Source organism: Loxodonta africana, chromosome 4 (genome assembly GCF_030014295.1).
Source record: "Loxodonta africana isolate mLoxAfr1 chromosome 4, mLoxAfr1.hap2, whole genome shotgun sequence".
NCBI lineage: Eukaryota > Metazoa > Chordata > Mammalia > Proboscidea > Elephantidae > Loxodonta > Loxodonta africana.
In genome coordinates this window covers 154157-175987 of record NC_087345.1, presented here as the reverse complement: position 1 = coordinate 175987, position 21831 = coordinate 154157, and the positions used below count along the sequence as shown (strand labels likewise).

General features: G+C 57.9%; 1 protein-coding gene across 1 annotated transcript in view; it reads left to right on the top strand.

Moving 5' to 3' along the window:
* Nucleotides 1–21831, top strand: part of SHANK3 (SH3 and multiple ankyrin repeat domains 3) — a 47415-nt gene that overhangs the window by 9554 nt on the left and 16030 nt on the right. The window contains exons 8-15 of the mRNA XM_064283236.1: nucleotides 1375–1645; nucleotides 4433–4626; nucleotides 5674–5787; nucleotides 12281–12356; nucleotides 13162–13244; nucleotides 14984–15108; nucleotides 15188–15320; nucleotides 16264–16344. Coding sequence (XP_064139306.1) covers nucleotides 1375–1645; nucleotides 4433–4626; nucleotides 5674–5787; nucleotides 12281–12356; nucleotides 13162–13244; nucleotides 14984–15108; nucleotides 15188–15320; nucleotides 16264–16344 — 1077 coding nt within the window. The remainder of the gene's footprint in view (nucleotides 1–1374; nucleotides 1646–4432; nucleotides 4627–5673; nucleotides 5788–12280; nucleotides 12357–13161; nucleotides 13245–14983; nucleotides 15109–15187; nucleotides 15321–16263; nucleotides 16345–21831) is intronic.

The following is a 21831-nucleotide window of genomic DNA, read 5'->3' as shown; positions in this document are numbered from 1 at the left end:
TTTTTTTCTAAAAATTTTATGGCTTAGCTCTTATACTTAGGTTTGTTGGTCCATTTTCAATTAATTTTTGTAGGTGTTGTGAGGTAGGAGTCCAACTTCGTTCTTCTGCACGTGGAGATCCCGTTGTCCCAGCACTATTTGTTGGAGGCTGTTTTTTCCCTATTGAATGGACTTGGCACCATTGTCAAAAATCAGTGGCCATAGATGTGTGGTTTATTTCTGGACTCTGAATCTATTCTGTTGGTCCATATGCCTGTCTTTATACCAATACTAGACTGTTTTGATTGCTGTACCTTTCTAGTTTTTAAATGGGAAGCGTAAGTCCTTCTATTTTGTTCTTTTTCAGGATTGCTTTGGGGTTGGGGCCCCTTGCAGATGCATATGAATTTGAGGATCAGTTTTTCTGTTTCTGCAAAGAAGGCTGTTGGAGTTCAGATATATTTATATACAGTGTATTTATATATTGCTGGGGTAGCCTTGACACGTTAATAATATTTAAGGCTTCCAATCCATGAAAACTGGATGTCCATTGGTTAGGTCTTCTTTAATTTCTGTTGGCAGTGTTTTATAGTTTTCATTGTACAAGTCTTTCATCTCCCTGGTTAAGTTTATTTCTAAGTATTTTATTTTAAAAGCTGTTGTAAATGGAATTGTTTTCTTAATTTCCTTTTCAGATTGCTCATTGCTGCTGTATAGAAATACAACTGACTTTTGTGTCTTGGTCGTGTACTCTGCTCTTGCTGGATTCGTTTATTAGCTCCAGTAGCTTTCTTGTGGGTTCCTTGAGATTTTCTAATAAAGGATCGTGTCTCCTGTGAATAGAAGTAGTTTTATTTCTTCCGCTGCATACTTTTTAAATAAAGTTTTATTGGGACTCCACTGTGCCCATGTGCTCAGGCACTGTCTGTGGCCGCTTTCACGCTACAGTGGTAGAATTGAGTGTGCAGCAGAGACCAAATGGACTGCAAAGCCTAATACTGTCTGGCCCTTTCCTGAAGAAGTTTGAAGCCTCTGGTCCTGATATCTTTCGTGGTTGCCCTGGCTGTGGTCACCACAGATGGTCCTACCCAGCAGCAGCCTGGCGGGGACTGTCACAGGTGGCCTGACCTGGATGGCTGTTCTGAGCAGATCTGAGTATCTCCAAGGCCTCAGTGGGCTGACGACAGAGCTCCGGGCGTGCGGGCGCCTATCCTGGGGGTGAGAGGTGCAGAGAGAGTCAGGGGTGACTGAGATGTGGCCCCTCAGCAGCCCCCTCCTGTTGTAGGGTAACCAGCAGCCCTGGGGTCTTGGGACATAGGACTTTCAGTGTTAAAACTGGGACAAGTTGGTACCCTCTCTGGCTGCCTGGTGTTTCATCCATTTCCCCTTCCCCAGTACCGTTCAGGGAAACCCCCAGCTACGCGAAGCGGCGGCGGCTGGCCGGCCCCAGTGGCCTGGCATCCCCACGACCTCTGCAGCGCTCGGCCAGCGACATCAACCTGAAGGGAGAAGGACAGCCAGCAGCATCTCCTGGGCCCTCACTGCGAAGCCTGCCTCACCAGCTTCTGCTCCAGCGGCTGCAGGAGGAGAAAGACCGGGACAGGAGTATTGAGCAGAAGGACGTCGGGGGCCATGCAGTGGCCAGGGGCAGCCAGATCACCATCAGGTAGGGGTCGAGTGGCCTTGGTGAGGGGGTGGTCAGTGAGCAAGTGCTGGAGCCTAGCCCGGAAGGGCAGGGGCGGTGGGGAGAAGCCTGGTGGGGTCTAGCACCTGTGAACTGATGGGTTTGGGCTCAGGGTGGAGCCCTAGACCCCCAGATGGGCTTCCCTGGATGGAGAAGGCTAGAAGGCAGGGTCCTTTGGGTCGAGGACAGCTTACCCCACCTGTGATCTCGGGTTGGAGCTAGGACTTCTCTGGTGAGAGTGTTGGGCTGTGAGGGTCCCTGCAGTGTCAGGCAGGAAGGCAGGGCTGGGGTGAGGCTGGGCTGGAAGGCTCTGGGTTCAGGTAGGTGCTGACGGTGACAGCTGGGAAAGGGCAGGAACTTGGGGACAGAACTGCCTCTCCATGAGGGCTTGCCGCCCTCATGGTACCCTCACCAGCCCTGATCCCCAAGGGGGAGATCTTGGTCTGTGCCATCCAAGCCCTGTATTCCCACAGGACTGTGGTGTTTACTCTCTACCTCCCACCCCACCCTGGTTCCTGGGACCTCCAGAACTCAGAGGAGGATACCCTGGGCTGGGGACCCTGGCCTCCGTGGGCTGGGTCAGGCTCAGCTCTTGCGTCCACTAGTCCTCTGACCTTGGACAAGTCTCCTGCCCCTCTGTGCCTTGATGCTCGTCAGGAAGATGGGACTAATCACGCCCCAGTCATTCCTTTCCGGAGCACCTGTGTAGGTGTGGGCTCTCGCTCGGGCCACCTGCGTGGCCTGGGCCTAGCTCTTACTCCTTAAGGGGTCTCTCTGCCCTGCAGGGCTCCCCTTACCTCAGGGCAGGAAGCTGTTTCTCTGCTTTCCGTGTTTCCCCTGAGCTGGGCATGTAGAAGGTGCTCAGGAGACGCTGTTGAATGAATTGGTTATGTAGACCACAGGTTGCGTCCACGAGGACAGCAAGCTTTTATGGTGTTACCGCTTCACGTCTGCTGCTGGGCTGAGCAGCACATGGATTCTTACCTACCCTTGATATATGGGGCATTTTACAGATGAGGGTCCTGAGCTCAGGTGGGTAAGTGACCAGAGTCACAGAGTCAGTAAACACTTGGCCCAGGTAGACCTGCCTGACTCCAAACTCCAGACCTAAGTCGGGTGTTCAGCAGTGGGCTTGGGGCACAGCAGGAGCTTTACAAAGCCTTCCGCCCTCTGCCCTGACCTCATCCCTACTCACCCTGCCCTGCCGCTCCCCATGTCTGTGCCTATACCAGGGGCTGTTCCCTGCCTGACTCCAAGGCTGGCTGTCCCCCCTAATCTCCTGACCCTCCGTGAGGCTTTTGCATAGATGACGGGGTGAGACCCTCAGTGGCCCCAAGGACAGGCTCTGGAGTTTTCCATTTCCCAGCAGTGCTGCTCCTCCTGGGGCTGGGCGACCTCCAGGATTCTTCCTGCAGCCACTTGTTGAAGATGTGTCCATCCTTTCAGCAGGCCCAGGCTCACCTGCTCTGTGGGGATGGCAGGATTCCTGTTTTCGCAGCATATACGGGGTGCCTGGTGTGTGCCCCAAGGTGGTAGAGCAGTAGCAGGGGTCTGGCTGGGTCTCAGGAGGGAGGACATTGACAGCTGGGGCCTAAGGGCTAAAGCAATTAGGTGGGCAGTTGTCCAGGTAAGGGAACCACCCTGGTGAGTGGCTGAGGGTCTGGAGCCTTCAGAAGAGCTGAGGAGGAAGGAGAGGACCTGGGGGAGATTCATCTTTCCTCAGAGGAGGAAGGCGACAAGAAGAAGGTGGCACTTGAGCTGCAAGGTGCCAGTGGGCGCTCTCCAGCGCCCTGTGTTGGCAGAGCCTGCCAGGAGCAGCGGGCCCAGGGTCCCGGAGAGAGGATGGGTTAATAGGGGCCCAGGAGTGGGATTTAGAGTAGCTCAGGTGTTGGGAAGGGATCAGAGGGGGGAAGGCACCCAACCATGTGAGCTCAGGCTGGGAATGTGGGCCTGGCCTTGGCACTAGGGAGCCAGGGCAGGTTACTGAGCAGGGAGGAGCTGGAGGCCAAGGCCTCGGGCTGGGTTCCAGGCGCACGGAGTGGTCCGGGAAGGTGGTGAGCACCGAGTGGGCATATTCCAGGAGTCCTGCAGGGCAGCCGGGGGCAGGTGTCCAGGAGAGGACACAGGTGTGGAGGCGGGCCCGCAGGAGGGTGTACGGAGGCGGAGGCTCAGGCTCCAGCGCCCCTTCCCAGCTCCAGCCTGGCCACTGTCTGACCGCGGCCCCTCCCCGGTGCACCGCAGCACCCCCACCCTCTGGCCGCTCTCCGAGGGGTCCCCGGCGGGGCGGGGCACGGGGGGGGCCGGAGCGGAGGGGAGGGGCGGAGGGAGGGGCCGAGCCGGCCGAGGGGACCGAGGGGCCGAGCCTCGCCGCCGCCTGCAGAGGGAGGAGCCCCAGCGGCCGCGGGAGGCGGGGCGCGCGAGCCGAGCGGCATGGAGCGAGCCTGGCGTGCCCGGGAGCGCAGCCCCGCGGCCCCGGAGCCCTGAGCGGGCGGCGGCTCGTGCGCTGGCGGGAGCGGGCCGGGCGCGGCGGAGCGGGGCGCGCGGGGGGCGCGGAGCGGCGCGCGGCCCATGGAGCGGCCCCGGGCCGGGCCCCCGGCGGGCGGGCGGGTGGCGGCGGGCGGCGGCGGGCCCGGGCGGCGGGCGCTGCGGCTGCGGCTGCGGTGAGGCCGGCGGCGGGGCCGGGCCGCGCGCCATGGAGGCCCCGGGCGCCGGCTTCGCGTGCCCGCTGCCCCCCGGCATCGCCTCCGTCACCTACGTGTTCGTTTACAGCCCGAGCGGCCCCGGCGGCTCGGGCCCCGCGCCCGGCCCGGGCCCGGCAGCCCCCGCTCCCCCAGCGCCACCGCCCCGGGGCCCGAAGCGGAAACTTTACAGCGCCGTCCCCGGCCGCAAGTTCATCGCGGTGAAGGCGCACACCCCGCAGGGCGAGGGCGAGATCCCGCTGCACCGCGGCGAGGCCGTGAAGGGTAAGGGCCGGCGGGGGCGGGGCCGCGCGGCGTGGGGGGCGTACGGCCGCCGGCGCGCAGCCGAGGCCGGGGGGCTTCTCCCTCACGGAGGCATCCCTGGGAGCCCCGGGCCACGGTGGTCATTAGGAGGTGCACCTGCCCCAGGGACTCCTTGTGTCACTGCGAAGGGTTCTAGGCGGGGAGGGGCGTCTGTCTCTGTAGAGCGCCTGTCTTGTGGGTCTTTCCTGCTCGTCTGTCGTTCAGGGGTGCCTATGTCACAGCAGAGGCCCCTCTCGTCCTGGGGTGCTTGTGTGCCATGGGGGTGGTTGTATCGCTAGGATCACTGTCTTTGGAGGATCCTCTTTGCATTATGGGGTTCCTGTCACTTCTGAGGTTTTTCAGTGGAAGTCCTGTGACGTGGGGTGCCATGTGCCACTGCAAAGCCCTTCTCATTGTGGGGGTACATTTGTGACAGTGCTGGGGGTATCTGTAGCACGTGGGGTCCTGTTCTGAGGGTCCCAGGGATCCTGAGTTATGACAGCTCCTCTACGTCAGGACTCTCATTACTGGGGGTCCTGTCTTCTGCGTTATTCTTTGTCCATGGGTGCTGAGGAAGCAGCACAGTTGTAAGGTTGGACCCTCCTCGGTCTGTCACATGGCCGAACTCTCTGGACACAGCATGATGACCTGAGCTCTTGGCAGTGACCCCTGGGGTGGATGATAGCGAGGATGGGGCTTGGCGGGTGGAGAGCGGTCTATGGGGTGGGAAGGGAGCGGATGCTGGTCCCACCTCCATGTTCTCCTGTCTCCCTACGTCTGTCCATCTGCGCCTTTCTGTCCCCCACATGCCCATCCTGTGCCATGCCCATCTGTTCCCTCCTCTCCTCTGTGTTGGTCCCAAAGTCTTCCCAGGGAGGATCCAAGAAGATTTAGGAAGGGAGGAGAAGGGATGCGGAGAAAGGGTGAGGGGAGGGAGGGCACCTGAGCCTGGGGTCGGGGGAGTGGGGGCCCAGGGAGGGGGGCCTGGGCCTCCATGCTCTAACGGCCTGTCCGGCTCTGTTCCTCCAGTGCTCAGCATCGGGGAGGGCGGTTTCTGGGAGGGGACCGTGAAAGGCCGCACGGGCTGGTTCCCTGCTGACTGCGTGGAGGAGGTGCAGATGAGGCAGTATGACACGCGGCACGGTGAGTGACCCTCTGTGCCCTGGCAGCTCCCGAGGGCATGTCCCTTCCCAGGGCCCTTTGGTCTCTCGTGGAGCTAAGTCCATGTGGTGTCCACACCGAAGACACGAGAAATAAATACAAACACATCTCAAAGTACATGGAAACTCGTGTATCCAGCACAGACACACAGGTGTGCACCTGTGCACACCTTTATGAGCGTGTGTGTAGGTAATAGGTGCACATGTGAGAAATGTACGTGTTGTACACAGTGAACACATGTGACGTGCCTGCAGGACACACGTATATGTGGGTGCACACTTGGGTGCAAGAAGACATCTGATCACGCACACGAGTCCCGTGGCCTTGAGCCGGCCCTACACGGTCCACACAGAAACTAGGTGCTTGGAGACATGACTCCTGCCCGGCTGGAGGACAAGTAAAGGAGGTCACCGTGAGAAAAGAGGCATCTGTCCAAGGTGGACAGATTGTCCGAGTGGGCAGAGCAGGGAAGCAGGGACCAGCCAAGAGAAAATGAAACCAGTTAGATCCAGAGGGGCTGTTCTGGGTGCCCCGGGGCCAGGACGGGGTAAGACAAGCAGCAGGTAAGGAACAGGAGGTGCAAATGCAGGCCACGGTGGGCTGCCCCCAGGCTGGGCGAGGCCTTAGTCCAGTCCCTCAGAGTGTCTGCGGATCTCCGGGGTTCCTGCTGGTGGAGGGTGAGGCTGATCCTTCTGAGCCCCCAGGCCAGAGTGGCCGTTCAGGGTCTTCGCAGGTTGTCGTTCCCTTTCTTGAGTAGGTGGGACAAGGGAACCCTGGCACCTACAGGCACAAGCCAGCGTGTGGCATGTGGGCATGTGTGTGGTGTGTACCTGGAACGTGTGCTCATGGTGTCTGGACGTGTGCACGTGTCTGGAACACGTGTATGTAGTGTAGAGCATGTGCACGTGGGATACGTCTGGAGTGTGTGCACTGGTGTAGGGTGTCTGGATGTGTGTAAATGTGTGCGGTGCATCAGGTGTGAGCACGCATGAGTGTGAAGTATCTGGAACATGTGCATGTGGTGTTTGGAGTGTGCATGTGGTGTGGTGTGTCCGGAGTGTGTGCATGTGGCGTGTTGTGTCTGGAGCGTGTGCATGTGGCGTGGTGTGTCTGGAGTGTGTGCATGTGGCATGTTGTGTCCGGGGCACGTTCATGTGGCGTGGTGTGTCCGGAGTGTGTGCGTGTGACGTGTGTCTGGAGCGTGTGCATGTGGCGTGGTGTGTCTGGAGCACGTTCATGTGGCGTGGTGTGTCTGGAGTGTGTGCGTGTGGCGTGGTGTGTCTGGAGCACGTTCATGTGGCGTGGTGTGTCTGGAGCGTGTGCATGTGGCGTGGTGTGTCTGGAGCACGTTCATGTGGCGTGGTGTGTCTGGAGTGTGTGCGTGTGGCGTGGTGTGTCTGGAGCGTGTGCATGTGGCATGGTGTGTCTGGAGCACATTCACGTGGCGTGGTGTGTTGCGTCTGGAGCGTGTGCATGTGGCATGGTGTGTCCAGAGCACGTTCATGTAGCGTGGTATGTCTGGAGTGTGCGTGTGGCTGGTGTGTCCGGATGTGTGCGTGTGGCGTGTTTTGTCTGGAGCATGTTCATGTGGCATGGTGTGTCCGGAGCATGTTCACGTGGCATGGTGTGTCTGGAGCACGTTCTTGTGGCGTGTTGTGTGTGCATGTGGCGTGGTGTGTCTGTAGTGTGTGTGTGGTGTGGTGCATCTGGAGCGTGTGTGTGGTGTATGGTGTGTCCAGAGCATGTTCATGTGGCGTGTTGTGTCTGGAGCACGTTCGTGTGGTGTGGTGTGTCTGGAGTGTGCGTGTGGCTGGTGTGTCTGGATGTGTGCGTGTGGTGTGCTGTACCAGGCCATGAGGCCGTGGCTGTGCAGTTGCCATGACAGTATGCGTGTGTGAGTGTGGATGTGTGTGCATGGATGCCATAGGGACCTGTGTTGGTCTGAGGGAGGCAGAGAGAGTTTCCAAGTGGAGATGGGGTTTGAGTTTAGCCTTGGGGAGGACAAGGAGCTCTCAGGTGGTCAGCATGTGGGGACAGCAGAGTCCCATGTGTGCAGGTGTGGCAGGGTGCTAGACCTGGTAGCTGTGACAGCTCCAGGTGCCTGCTTTTTCTGGGCCTCTTGGCACGTGAGAAGTCACTGATTTCTCCTAGCGGTCCTGTGAAGTGGGTCTGTCAGTGGTTTGTTTTTAGGAGGTCGAGGCACAGAGGGGTCAAATCCTAGCCCTGAGGGCACGCCCATGGTCTGTTCTCAGTGGTGGTTCCAAGGTCTGTGCGTGTAGCCTCTGCCCCTCACTGGTGGGGTGAGTGGAGCTCACGTGTGCAGTGAGGGTGAGCGGCGTCTGTGGCACTGAGGCCACGTGGAGGAGGGAGAGGGCAGCTGGTCTGAGGTTTCACCACAGCAACACACCCAGGCAGTGTGGTGGGAGGGAGGCTGGGGCAGCTTGTTCAGGGTTAGGGTAAAGGCCTGGCAGGGCAGATGAGCAAGGGGGAGGAGTGGTAAGTAGGGGCGGGGTGCGCAGACCCAGCGGGGGTTGGATGACATAGCTAGAGGCCTGGGTGATGATGGCCTAGTGAGAGCAGGACTGGGGTGTGTCACCCAGGGGAGTGTCAGAGGTGCCTGCTCAGGAAGCGTTTTTGGGCTGAGTGGGGCAGGAGAAGGGTGCCATCCCTCCATCCTCAGCTGAGGCTGTCATGAGCGTTCTCTGGCTTGGGGTCCAGGGCCAAGTTCTGCCAGAGGCCGGAGGGAAGCCCAGGAATAGAAACCTGCTTCCAACAGGCCGGAATCCAAAACAGATTCGTTTTGGGGACAGGAGTGGGGACAGGGAAGGGCTGTGAAGCAAGGAGGGGCCCTGCCTGCCAGTCCTGGGCCAGGCAGTGCTGGGGTTTGGAGACAGGTCCTGCCACTCACCCAGCCCGACTTGGTGGGAGGGAACTGCTGGCAGCATCTTCCAAGTTGACTCAGGGAGAGGAGGGGTGAGATGACTGGAGATTCAGAGCATGGTCTGTGTGAGGCCCCGCTGCTGATGTGGATGGGATGCCACCACGTCCCTTCTTTCCTTTCCTTTCTTTCCACCATGGTTGGTTGTTGTTTTGGAGGTCACGGTAGTGTTTTTGCTTCAGCTGGTTTTTCTGTGCTTGATTAATAAAGCTGGGAAGTGTTACATAATAAATACAATTTGTTTGGTCCACAAAATTTAAGACCATGAGCCTAGTGAGCTGCAAAATTTGGAAGTCCTTCTGCGGGCAGGCAGGTGCTGCTTGCACTCCCATGTCTGGGTCAATGTGGAGGGATGGGGATGAGGGTCTGATGCCAACCTGAGCAGTGTGGCTAGACCAGCAAGGATGGATGCAGGTGTGCATAGTCACCATGGTGTGTGTGGGGAGAGGAGAGAGGAGGGGTGAGTGCTGGCAGGACTTCAGGATGGGAAAATACAGAACTCAGGGCCCTCCACGGCTGGTTTTCTTGTTTCACAAAGGAGAGACACCGTCAGCTTCCTGAGGGCCACAGTGTTAGTGGCGGGGCCTGGAAATCCAGGCCAGTCCTCATTCCTCCCTCCTCTCTCCTGTCCTTTCTCCTTCCCTCCCTCCCTCCCCCTTCCTCCCACCCCCTCCTCCCTCCTTCCCTCCCCCTCCTCCCTCCCCTCCTCCTTCCTCCCTCCCATCCTCTGTCTTCTCCTTCCTCCCTCCCCCTTCTCCCTCCTCCCTTCCTCACTCCCTCCTCCCTCCTTCCCTCCCCCTCCTTTCTCTCTTCCTTCCCCTCCTCCCTCCTCACTCTCTTCCTTCATCCCTCCCATCCTTTCTCTTCCCCTTCCTCCCTCCCCCTCTTCCCACTTTTCTTCTTCCCTCCCTCCCTTCCTCCCCCTCTCCCTGCTCCCTCTCTCTCTCCCTCTCCTCCCTCCCTCCCTCCGTCCCCCCTTCTCCCTCCCCCTTCCTCCTTCCCTCCCCTCCTCTCTCCCTCCCTCTTTTTGTCCTTCCTCTCCTCCCTCCCTCCCTCCCTCCCTCCCCTCCTCCCTCCCTCCCCTTCCTCCTCCCTCCCTTTGTCCCTCCCTCCCCTCCTTTGCTCCTCCATCCCTCCCTCCCCCTTCCTCCCTCCTTCCTTCCTCCCTCCCTCCTTTTTCTCTCCCTCCCTTCCTCTCTGTTTTCCTTCTTTCTATCCATCTACCTGCCCATTCTTATCTCCATCTATCTTTTGGCCTACCCACACTCCTACCATCCATCTACTCACCCATCAACCCATGCTATCCATCCACTTACCCGCACACCACCCATCCATCCACCCACCCTCTTTCATCAGTCCAACATCCATCCGTTTTTCCGTATGTCCATTTATGCTTTGACTGACCCATCCACACGTACATTGACCCATCTGCCAAATCCATCCACTTACATACCCATTTTCCTTTTAGTCTCTCCATCAATTGTATGTCCATCTGCCCTTTGATCCACCCACCCGCTCATCTGCCCATCAGTTTGTCTATCCATCTGTCCATCTAGTTAAAATGTTGAGTGTCAGCTATGTGCCAGGCTCCGTGTTAGGCACTAGGAGTAGAGTTATAAATACGATGTGGTCTTTATCCTCAAGGAGCTCACAGTTAGTGGGGCAGGTAGGTAATCAAACGTTGTGGGGCTGCTTTGATCTCATTTCCTACTGCCTTGTCTTGCTCCCTCTGCCCCAGCCCCACAGGCCCCTCACTGTCCACGGGGCCCTAGGCAGACTCCTGCCTGTGGGCTTTGCCTTGCTGCCCCCTCCCTAGAAGTCCTTCCCTGTACGGCTCCCACATGTCCTTCAACATTCACGCCACCCCCCGCCTTCCTCAGGAGCCCTTCCATGGCCACCCGAAACTGCAGATAGTCGCTGCAGCCCTTTTCTGCATATTTTCCTTTAAGCATCTATCGACGTTTTCTGTCAGCACTTAGTGTGTTACGTTTTAACTTATTTTTGGTTAGTTTATTCTTTTACCCAAATAGCTGATAAAACCCATGAGAACTGAGACTTCTGTTCTCTGCTGTATGCCTAGAACCAGAAGCAAACAGGGCCTGGGATACAGAGGAGCCCAATAAGTACCTGATGAATGAATAAAGTGATCTGCAGAAATGCTAATAAGAGAGAACAGGAGAGAGATAGAGAAGGCGGGGTCCTTGTCTGGAGAGGGTCAGGGCCTCCGTCTTTTGAGAAGTCCGGTCAGGCCGCCGAGGAGGCAGGTCTGGAGCAGGGCAGAGGTGGTGGCTGGAGTGTGGGTTAGACACTGCAGCTGGTGGAGCTCATGAAGCCAGGGTGGAGTAGGTGACAGTAGCCAGCCCCGCAGTGCCATGTGGGGCTCTGAGATCAAGGGGATGGATTGGGGGAGTCCTGTGGGGGCAGAGACGTCAGGGAAGAGGCCCACCCTCCACACCTGGACTTCCAGCTCCACTTCGGGACCCCGTGAGGCTGAGGGCAAGGGGCTGTGGTGGTGAGGGGTTCAGTGACAACTTGAGGCTGCTCTGCACCAGTGCCCACAGGGGCAAACCGCAGCCCTTGCACACAACTGTGGTCCACAGACACTCAAAGACAGACACATGCGTATGAACATTCTTGAGCACAGCCCTTACAATCACCGGTCACGGACACAGACATGCACATGCGTGAGCATAACCCTTCCACATGACTGTGAGTCACAGACACAGACATGTCCACGCATTTATGCGTGACTACATCACGGACACTCAGACACACACACGTACACACATGAGCATGGCACTTACGAATGACCACGGGTCACAGATACGCAGACACAGACAGACACGCATCCCTTACATGTGACTGAGGGTCATGGATAGACGTGGCACTCGTAGATACGAGCGCAGCCATTACACACGCAGATGCACAGATACACGCACGTGCATAAACACGAGCACAGCACTTACGCGCGACTGAGGGTCACGGATGCTTACAGACATGCACACGTACACGCGTGAGCACGGCACTTAACGCACGCATAGCATTTATGCATCACATGTACACACATGAGGACAGCACTTACATAGGACTTTGGGCCACGGCCACTCAGACACATGCACGTGCACACACTAGCATAGCCCTTACATACAACCATGGGTCACGGACACACGGACGTGGATAATCATAGACGCATACACACATGAGCACGACTGTGAGTCACAGACACTCACACACAGACACACACACAGACCCTCTCCCTCACTCTGAAAGGCTCTGCCGCATCCCATCTCTGTCTCGGGTACTCCAGGGAGGGATGCCCAGGCTGCTGCCCTTCCTGGACTCCCAGAGCCCAGGATTCTTGCAGGACCTTCAACCTTCCTGCCCAGCTCCTCTGGGCTCCAGGGCCCAGGTTTTTTGGCCCCTTCCATCTGGGCATGCATGGGTGCACATGGGCAGACTGGTGGTTGGCACGGTTAGGGGCAGTTCAGTCCAGTTGCAGGACATGACCCCTCCATCAGCTCCTGAAACTCCCTTCAGAAACTCGGGAGGATCGGACCAAGCGGCTTTTCCGTCACTACACAGTGGGCTCCTATGACAGCCTCACGTCCCACAGGTACGGTGGGGTGGGGGGCGTGGATACGCCAGGGATGTGGTGGGGGGCGTGGACATGCCAGGGATGTGGTGGGGGTAAGGGGTGTGGACACACCAGGGATGTGGTGGGGTCAGGGGGCATGGACACACCAGGGATGCGGTGGGGGGTGTGTGGACACCTCAGGGGTGCTGCAGGGGGTGTGGACACATTAGGGGTGCTGCAGGGGGCAGGGGTATGGACACCCCAGGGGTGCTGCAGGGGGCGGGGGTGTGGACACACTAGGGGTGCTGCAGGGGGCGGGGGTGTGGACACGCCAGGAATGTGGTGGTGGCAGGGGGTGTGGACACGCCAGGGATGTGGTGGGGGCAGGGGGCGTGGACACTCCAGGGATGCGGTGGGGGGTGTGTGGACACATCGGGGGTGCTGTAGGGGGTGTGGACACACCAGGGGTGCTGCAGGGGGCAGGGGTATGGACACCCCGGGGTGCGCAGGGGGCGGGGGTGTGGACACACTAGGGGTGCTGCAGGGGCGGGGGTGTGGACACGCCGGGAATGTGGTGGCAGCAGGGGCTGTGGACACGCCAGGGATGTGGTGGGGGCAGGGGTGTGGACACGTCAGGGATGTGGTAGGGGCAGGGGGTGTGGACACACCAGGGGTGCTGCAGAGGGCATTTTGATGGGAGGGGGGGCATTGGCTGGTGGGAGCCATCCACAGATGCTGGGTGCAGAGGTCAGAAGGTGAGGGGAGTGGGCAGGCTGTGCCCTGGCCCCATCTGGGGCATGGAAGGGTCGGGTTGGCTCCCCCACCCTCTCTGCTCTCTGCTCAGTGATTATGTCATCGAGGACAAGGTGGCCGTGCTGCAGAAACGGGACCACGAGGGCTTCGGCTTTGTTCTCCGAGGAGCTAAAGGTGCTGGGCGGGCCCTTGTGAGGGGTGGGGCCGAAGGTGCTGGGCGGGCCCTTGTGAGGGGTGGGGCCGAAGGTGCTGGGCGGGCCCTTGTGAGGGGGTGGAGCCGAATGTGCTGGGCGGGCCCTTGTGAGGGGGTGGGGCCGAAGGTGCTGGGCCGGCCCTTGTGAGGGGTGGGGCTGAAGGTGCTGGGCGGGCCCTTGTGAGGGGGTGGGGCCGAAGGTGCTGGGCGGGCCCTTGTGAGGGGGTGGGGCCGAAGGTGCTGGGCGGGCCCTTGTGAGGGGGTGGGGCCGAAGGTGCTGGGCGGGCCCTTGTGAGGGGGTGGGGCCGAAGGTGCTGGGCCGGCCCTTGTGAGGGGTGGGGCCGAAGGTGCTGGGCGGGCCCTTGTGAGGGGGTGGGGCCGAAGGTGCTGGGCGGGCCCTTGTGAGGGGGTGGGGCTGAAGGTGCTGGGCGGGCCCTTGTGAGGGGGTGGAGCCAAATGTGCTGGGCGGGCCCTTGTGAGGGGTGGGGCCGAAGGTGCTGGGCCGGCCCTTGTGAGGGGGTGGAGCCGAATGTGCTGGGCCGGCCCTTGTGAGGGGGTGGGGCCGAATGTGCTGGGCGGGCCCTTGTGAGGGGGTGGGGCCGAAGGTGCTGGGCGGGCCCTTGTGAGGGGGTGGGGCCGAATTGCTGGGCGGGCCCTTGTGAGGGGGTGGGGCCGAAGGTGCTGGGCGGGCCCTTGTGAGGGGGTGGGGCCGAAGGTGCTGGGCGGGCCCTTGTGAGGGGGTGGGGCCGAAGGTGCTGGGCGGGCCCTTGTGAGGGGGTGGGGCCGAAGGTGCTGGGCGGGCCCTTGTGAGGGGGTGGGGCCGAAGGTGCTGGGCGGGCCCTTGTGAGGGGGTGGAGCCGAATGTGCTGGGCGGGCCCTTGTGAGGGGTGGGGCCGAAGGTGCTGGGCGGGCCCTTGTGAGGGGGTCGGGCCGAAGGTGCTCGGCGGGCCCTTGTGAGGGGGTGGGGCCGAAGGTGCTGGGTGGGCCCTTGTGAGGGGGTGGGGCTGAAGGTGCTGGGCGGGCCCTTGTGAGGGGTGGGGCCAAAGGTGCTAGGTTGTCCCTTGTGGGAGGGTGGGGCCAAAGTGCTGGTTGGACCCTTGTGAGGGGTTGGGGCTAAAAGTGCTGGGCGGGGCCTTGTGAGGGGTGGGGCCAAAGTGCTGGGTGGACCCTTGTGAGGGGGTGGGGCCAAAGGTGCTAGGTTGTCCCTTGTGGGAGGGTGGGGCCAAAGTGCTGGGCAGGCCCTTGTGAGGGGTGGGGCTAAAAGTGCTGGCCTGGGCCTTGTGAGGGGTGGGGCCAAAGTGCTGGGTGGACCCTTGTGAGGGGGCGGGGCTAAAGTCCTGGGCGGGCCCTTGTGGAGGAGGTGGAGGAGGTGCAGAAGCCCTAAGGGTGTGCCTCTTGGCTCCCCTGTTCCCTCTTCCTTACCCGCTTCTTCCAGTTTTCTGCCAGGGTGGTGACTGTGGTTTGGCTTTGGACCTACGCTAGTGTGGGTTCTGATCCCTCTTCAGCTTCCGTATCTTTGCTATCTAAGAGTCTGGGGCAGGGGTCACTTACTGTGAGCAGGGAACTCTCAGAGAGAGGGACCACAGATTCTAGAACACTGCATCGCGTGGCCTTTACTGCCGGGTTCTGTTCAGCCACCTGTGCTCACAGTTGTCCCTTCACCCTGTTAACTGTCTGTGGGAGGTGACTGTGCCACCCCGCTGAGCCCAACCCTTTGCAGCGGAGACCCCCATCGAGGAGTTCACGCCCACACCTGCCTTCCCCGCGCTACAGTACCTGGAGTCTGTGGATGTGGAGGGCGTGGCCTGGAGGGCTGGGTTGCGCACTGGAGACTTCCTCATCGAGGTGAGGCCTGGCCCTACCTGCCTAACCCCAACCCTGATTCTTGGCCAAGGGGGAAAGAAAGCCGCCTTTGTGTCCGCAGGTGAATGGTGTGAACGTGGTGAAGGTTGGCCATAAGCAGGTGGTGGCCCTGATCCGTCAGGGCGGGAACCGCCTTGTCATGAAGGTTGTATCGGTGACCAGGAAGCCTGAAGAAGACGGGGCTCGGCGCCGAGGTGAGGGCTCAGGCTCAGGCCACCGACTCCAGCCCCTCATTCTTCTCCCTATCCCTGATCCCAGACTGCTAGCATCGGATTTCTAAACCTAGATGAGGAGCCCAGATTTGGTCCTGGTTTCCAACCCCATCACTGATGTTAGGCTGCTGATCCTTGGTCTCTGACTCCTGACACAGGCTGCCCCACCTCAGGTCCACCTGACTTCTTGGGGCCCCTGGCCCTCCCTCATGCTCCTTTGCGCCTGTCTTGTCCTGCCCTGGGTCCCCTGCCCCCTTCCTCCTGGCTCCCCCAGCCCCTGGTGTGGCGGCCGCCCTCCTTCCGACACCGGCAGCAGCTGCCTGGAGGCCGGGGTTGCCATAGCAACCGTGAGGTTGACGCTGTGCTGCTGCCTTACTGTCGGAGGGAAAGGGGGAGGCGGCACCTGAAGGGAAGAGGAAAAGCGTCTTCTTGCCGCGCCGCGGCCGCTGCAGCCCGGGCCGGGAGGCTCTTGCTGGCCCGGCCCAGCCCAGGCCCCGTGGCTCTGGCTGGCCACACTTGCGTCCCTGGGGAGTGTGGGGGCTGCCTGGGCCCAGGGGTGCTCAGGGACAGTGGGAGCCGGGCCTGTGGGGAGACCCCTCCCAGCCCCCACTCCATGGCTCTGGTGCCCCCAGGCCCAGCCCTCAGAGTCTGCAGTGCAGGTACCCAGGCCAGAGCCAGGTGCAGTGACCCCCACAGGGGCCCTTGACCACCTTCCCACGGTCCCGACCCTGGGGGCCTCTGAGCTTCCACGCCATGAAGAAGTTTGCGTCTAGCCGCAGTCTCAACAAGATCCTCGCACAGTGTGACTCCTCCTCACGGGAGTACGAGGAGGTCCAGGCAGTGGAGCGCAAGTGGCACCTGCACCTGGCCACGCCGCGCCGCCTGCTGCTGGACAGGAGGCCCAAAGCCTCCCTCTTCTTTGCAGCCCCGCCTCCCCCCAAGAGGGCCCCCAGCACCACACTGACACTCCGCTCCAAGTCCATGACGGCCGAACTGGAGGAGCTCGGTGAGCGGCGGGTGGGGCGGTGGCAGGTGGACACAGGTGGGATGGGTGGTTGGGTGCAGACACGGAGGGATGGGCTCAAGGGTGGACAGATGGACATATGAACGGGTCAGAGGACAAATGCATGGCACACTGCTGTGGTGGGGAAAATCGGCTGTCGTGGGGTGGGGCTCGGGGATGGGACAGTGCTGGAGCAGGATGGGGGACAACCTGGACAGATGTGTTTGGGGAGCAGGGCCTGGGTCCCCAGGTGTGTTTTCCGTGTGTGTGCATGTATGCGTGCGTGTACATGCTTGTGTGTGTGTGCGTGTGTGCATGTGCGTGCGTGCATGTGCCGTGTCTGTGCTCTCCACATCTCTGACTTTACTCCTGCGTCTTCTCTGGTTGAGGGAAGGCAGTCCTGGAGGGAGGAAGGAACAGGAATCAGGAAACTTGGTCCTGCTCCTGCCTCTGCCAGGCATTGAGTAACCTTTGCATTTATTTTTCCCTCTCTGTACCTGGTTGCTTATTGGTCAGGTGGGGTAATGGCACTGAGCCTGATCACCTCACAGGGCTGTTGTGAAGCTAACAGTAGATGACAAGAAAGGGCCGTGTGTACCTTGTGGGGGGTGAACAAGAGGGTGTTGGACTTTGATGGGGACTTATCATGGGTGTGTCCTGATATGTGACTATTAATGGCCTCGTGGGCATGTCCTGACATGTGACTGTTAACAACCTCATCATGGACATATCCTAACTTATGTGACTGTTAACAGCTTCCTCATGGACATGTCCTGATAATATGTGACTGTTAACAGCTTTAGGGACATGTCCTGACACGTGACTGTTAACAGCTTAAGGACATGTCTTTACATATGTGATTATTAACAGCTTTAGGAACATGTCTTGACATATGTGACTGTTAACAACCTCATCATGGACGTATCCTGACACGTGACTGTTAACCTCATGGACGTGTCCTGACACTTGTGTGTGACTGTTAACACCCTTAGGGACATGTCCTGACATGTGACTGTTAACAGCCTCATCATGGACATGTCCTGACATATGTGACTGTTAACAGCCTCATCATGGACGTGTCCTGACATGCGTGACTGTTAACAGCCTCATCATGGACATGGTCTGACATACGTGAATGTTAACAGCCTCATCATGGACATGTCCTGACACATGTGACTGTTAACAGCCTCATTATGGACGTGTCCTGACATGTGACTGTTAACAGCCTCATGGACGTGTCCTGACATATGTGGCTGTTAACAGCCTTATCATGGACATGTCCTGACACATGTGACTGTTAACAGCCTCATCATGGATGTATCCTGACATATGTGACTGTTAACAGCCTCATTATGGACACGTCCTGACATATGTGACTGTTACCAGCCTCATCATGGACATGTCCCGACATGTGATTGTTAACGTCGTCATGGGTACGTACTGACATATCTGTTAACAGCCTTGTAATGGACACGTTCTGGTATACGTGACAATTAATAGCAATCTTGCCTTCCATAGTGTAAACCCAATCCTAGCCCCAGTCTTAGCTCTGCCACTGCCATAGAAGGAACCCTGACTCCCAACATGATCCCTGACCTTACACATGAACTGAGCCCTGACACACACCCACAGGCTGAGCCCATCCTCCACCCCAAATAAGTGCTCTTGGCTGTAGTTAAGTTGAATGTAGAGAACAACACCAGGATAGGCTGGACTGACATGGTTAGGATTTTTTTCTCCGTAGATACTCTGGGTAAAATAAAATAAAACTAAATTAAAAATGTAGAGCTAACTCAATAAAGGAAGAGACATGCCTAGGCTTCAAAGTTGAAGAGACCAGTCAGCCAGGGGAGTAAGAGGAAGCTAATGTTTCCATAGCCCATGAGACCTTTGAACCTGGATATAGGTCCTAAGGGTTGGGGTTAGGGTCTGATGCCCTCATGAGAGCAGGAGACATGACTGTGGACCCATGGGAAATGAGAAAGCTAGAACCAAGCCTGAGAACTGAATTAGCATCTAAAGAACTGGAAGTCATAGAATAATGAGAGACAGTAAATCATAGAAAAATATGAAACAGGCAATAAGATAAAATATTAAGAAAATTAAAAGAAACAATACAACTCATAACTTAAAAAGAACAGATTGATATAAAAAAGCTACAAGCAGGTTTTAGAAGGATCCCAAAAGCAAAAAATATAGCCACTGAGATTAAAAACTCCGTGGAAGGAACAAGCAGTATAATGTAGGTGAAGAAAGAAACAATGAATTGGAGGAGAAATCTGACGAAATTACTGAGAGTGCAGCACGGAAAAATAAGTAGATGCAGAATATCAAAGAGCAGTTAAGAGATGTGGGGGACAAATGAGGAAATCCCAGAATCTACTAAATGGGAGTTCCAGAGTCAATATTTGAAGAATAAATGGGTAAGAATTTTCCAGAATTGAATAAAGACCTGACTCTCCGGTTTGAAGAAGCATAAGTCAAGAGCAGGGAAATAAATCTGATCTAGACCCATGATAGTAAAACTGCAGAATACCAGAATCAAAATTGTAAAATTACCAGAGAGAAAAGCAAGATTACTTTTAAAGGCATAATGGTTAAGTTGATAGCTGACTTCTCAGTAATAACAGATCTAGAAAATGATGGAACAATACTTCAAATATCAGGCAAGATAACTCTCCACCTAGAATTGTATAGCTCTCTAAACCCATTCATTCAAGAGTGAGGCAGAGGAGCCACCCTTCTGGCTCTGGAGCCTCAAGGGTCCAGGGCCAGTCAGCCAGTCACAGAGAACTGACCTGTCACACTGAATGAGGATCCAGACAGATTGACAAACCGGATACCAGCAGGCAGCTGGGTCTGGCTGGACATCAGACCAAGGCTCTGGTGGGCAGGTCCCTGGAGTCTCCTGCCAGAGGATGTCAGATGGTCCTGTTCAGGTGCATGTTCAGAAGGGACCCTCCTAATTCTGCACAGAGAGGGGCTTGAGCAGCCTGAGATTCATAATCCCGGGACCAGGAACCCTGCCTTGCGGAAGCAGTAGGATTGCCTTCTGCCCTCTGAGCTGTTTTTGTCTGAAGAGCTGAGACCAGTGTGCAGAAGCAGCTCCTCCTCCTCCCTACTTTTCCCCGACTTGGGTTCCCACCCTCTCCTGTACATTGGCCTCACAGCATGGCTGCTCCAGGCTGCTCCATGGACTTGTCTTCCAGAAGACCCTGCTTGTGGCTTTGGGTCAGGATCATTTTCACCAGCTCCTCCCTGAGATTGTGTCCACACTGCTGGGTGAAAATCACGACTTGTGTGGAGCTGGCTCCAGACAGAACTGGGCAGCCCCCTGCCCCAGAGGGCAGCCATCCTGGGCAGCCAGCACCATGTGCCCACCTTCCAACCAGCCCCTCTGGAAATGTCTTGTGTGGGGAAGGCCAGGCCACCATCAAGGTTTCCCCAGGTACTCAAGAATCAGGCTGCAGTCCAGCAATTTTTGTATTTTTAAAGGATAGAAAATCGACCTGTTGGTTCATTCCCAGCACAAACAAGTCATCCCTATGAGTTGCAGTGTCTAGCTGAGGACACTTCCGGGATCCCACTGTCTCTTGAGGAAGGAGAGTGGACACCTGGAAAGTCAGGAAGCATGAGGGGACAGAGAGAGCAGATGGCAAGGGTACAGGTGCACCCCAGGGTGACCGTGTGCTGGTCAGAGGATGTAGGAGGGGGCTGTGGAGGGGGGGTCCAGGTGGGGGGATGGTGTAAGCAGAAGCTGAAGAGTTGGGGTGAGAAGAAGGGGTGGGTGAAGACCCGCCTTCTGACTTGGTACAAGAACAGGAAGGCAAATCCCCTGTCCCTGCAGTGGGGAGCTCCCCTGGTCTCCATGTGCACATCTGTTTGGCTTGAGGCAGGGATGTACTGGGGCTGCAGGGCTCAGTGGACAGCCAGGCCAGGGAGGGTCCCAGCATGTCCAAGCCCTGCTGCCCACCCAGGTTCCCAGAAGTCTTGATTTCCTCGTACCTCACTTCCTGGATCTCTTTCCTTTTGTGATGAGTACAGAAAACAGCCAAGCAGGGCAGGCGCCACACTAACTGTGCAGTCTTGTGACCAGCCTCATTCTGGGAAAGGTTTCTTGGCCAAACAGACATGGCCGCCCTTTGCACACAGAGCTCTGGTGGCCACCCTAGGCAGCAGTGGTCTCCGAACTTGACTTTTATAGGGGGTTTTTCCTTTTTTCTCAACAAAAATTTGAACAAAACTGAAAATGATTTAACTATGAGGGAATTCTCTGTGTATGTGCGTGAGTGCACGTGTGTGCATGTTTGTGTGTGTGCGTGTGTGCGTATGCATGTGTGTACGTGCATGCATGAGCATGTGCACTGCGTGTATGTGTATATGTGTGTGCATTGCATGTGTGTGCGTGCATGTGGGTGCTGTGTGCGCGCATACACGTGCATACGTGTGTTTCCACGTAGAGTTGTCTCTCTGAGTTTCAAGCAGTGTAATGACTTGGCATCTTGGAAGATGTGCTCTTTTGCAGTCTGATATGAGAATAGAGGCTAGGATACTGGGGATGGGGGTCCTGGTTGCCAATGGGGTGGGAGGTGCGGGCTGGGAAATGGGTGTGGGGGATGGGGCCCAGGTGCTGGGGATGAAGCTGCCTCTTACTCCCTTTGCTCTGTTTCTTAATTCCAAGCCTCAATTCGGAGAAGGAAAGGGGGTGAGTCACCTGCTGTGGGGCCTCAGGGTCCCAGGCCCCAGCTTTTCCTGACCCCATCCGAGGGTGTGCTGGTGTCAGGAGTTTCCGCTTCAAGTCGTGGTGGGTTCTGGAGGCTGGGGCTGCACCATCCTGCTGGCCTCCTTCTGGAAATGGTGGGGGTTGTGGCAGAAGACCCCTGGCACTAGGTGGAGGGCGCAGGATATCTGCCCTGGAAAGAGGGAAGGGCATGTTCCCAGGGGTGCAGCCAGGTAGGCACAGCTGTAGATCTTGGGGCTTAGAGCTGAGCCGGGCAGCAAAGGAAGCTCCTGGCCTTGGGAAGCCCAGATCGGGCATGAAGGATGGGGCGTGGTTATTCTGATGAGGAAGGGCTAGGAGGGGGGAGACCAGCTGCGGCACATGCAGAACGTAGTGGTGATTGGGGCCACAGTGGGCAGTGCCCAGGGATGGCGCCAGCTCCCTTTATTTCTGTAATTCCTGGGGGCTCTCTGTGCCTGGCTGGGCCCACGGCATTGGGAGCCCCCCTCCCTGCAGGCCCAGGGACCTTCGGTTCCCACTGCTACTTCCTCTGGGGCTCCTCTCTGTATGTCCAGCCTGGCCACAGAGGATGCAGGGTCCACACAGGCGACTCACCCAGGAGTGGTCTGCAGTAGTCTCAGGGCCTGGGCTCCACTGGCCCCTTGGCCTCTCTGGGTGGACAGGGTGCCTCCCTTTGCTACTACTTGGGATTTGGGGGGCCCAGACAAGGCTGGAGGTGGCCTTCGTCTAGGCCATCTGCTGACCTTGGC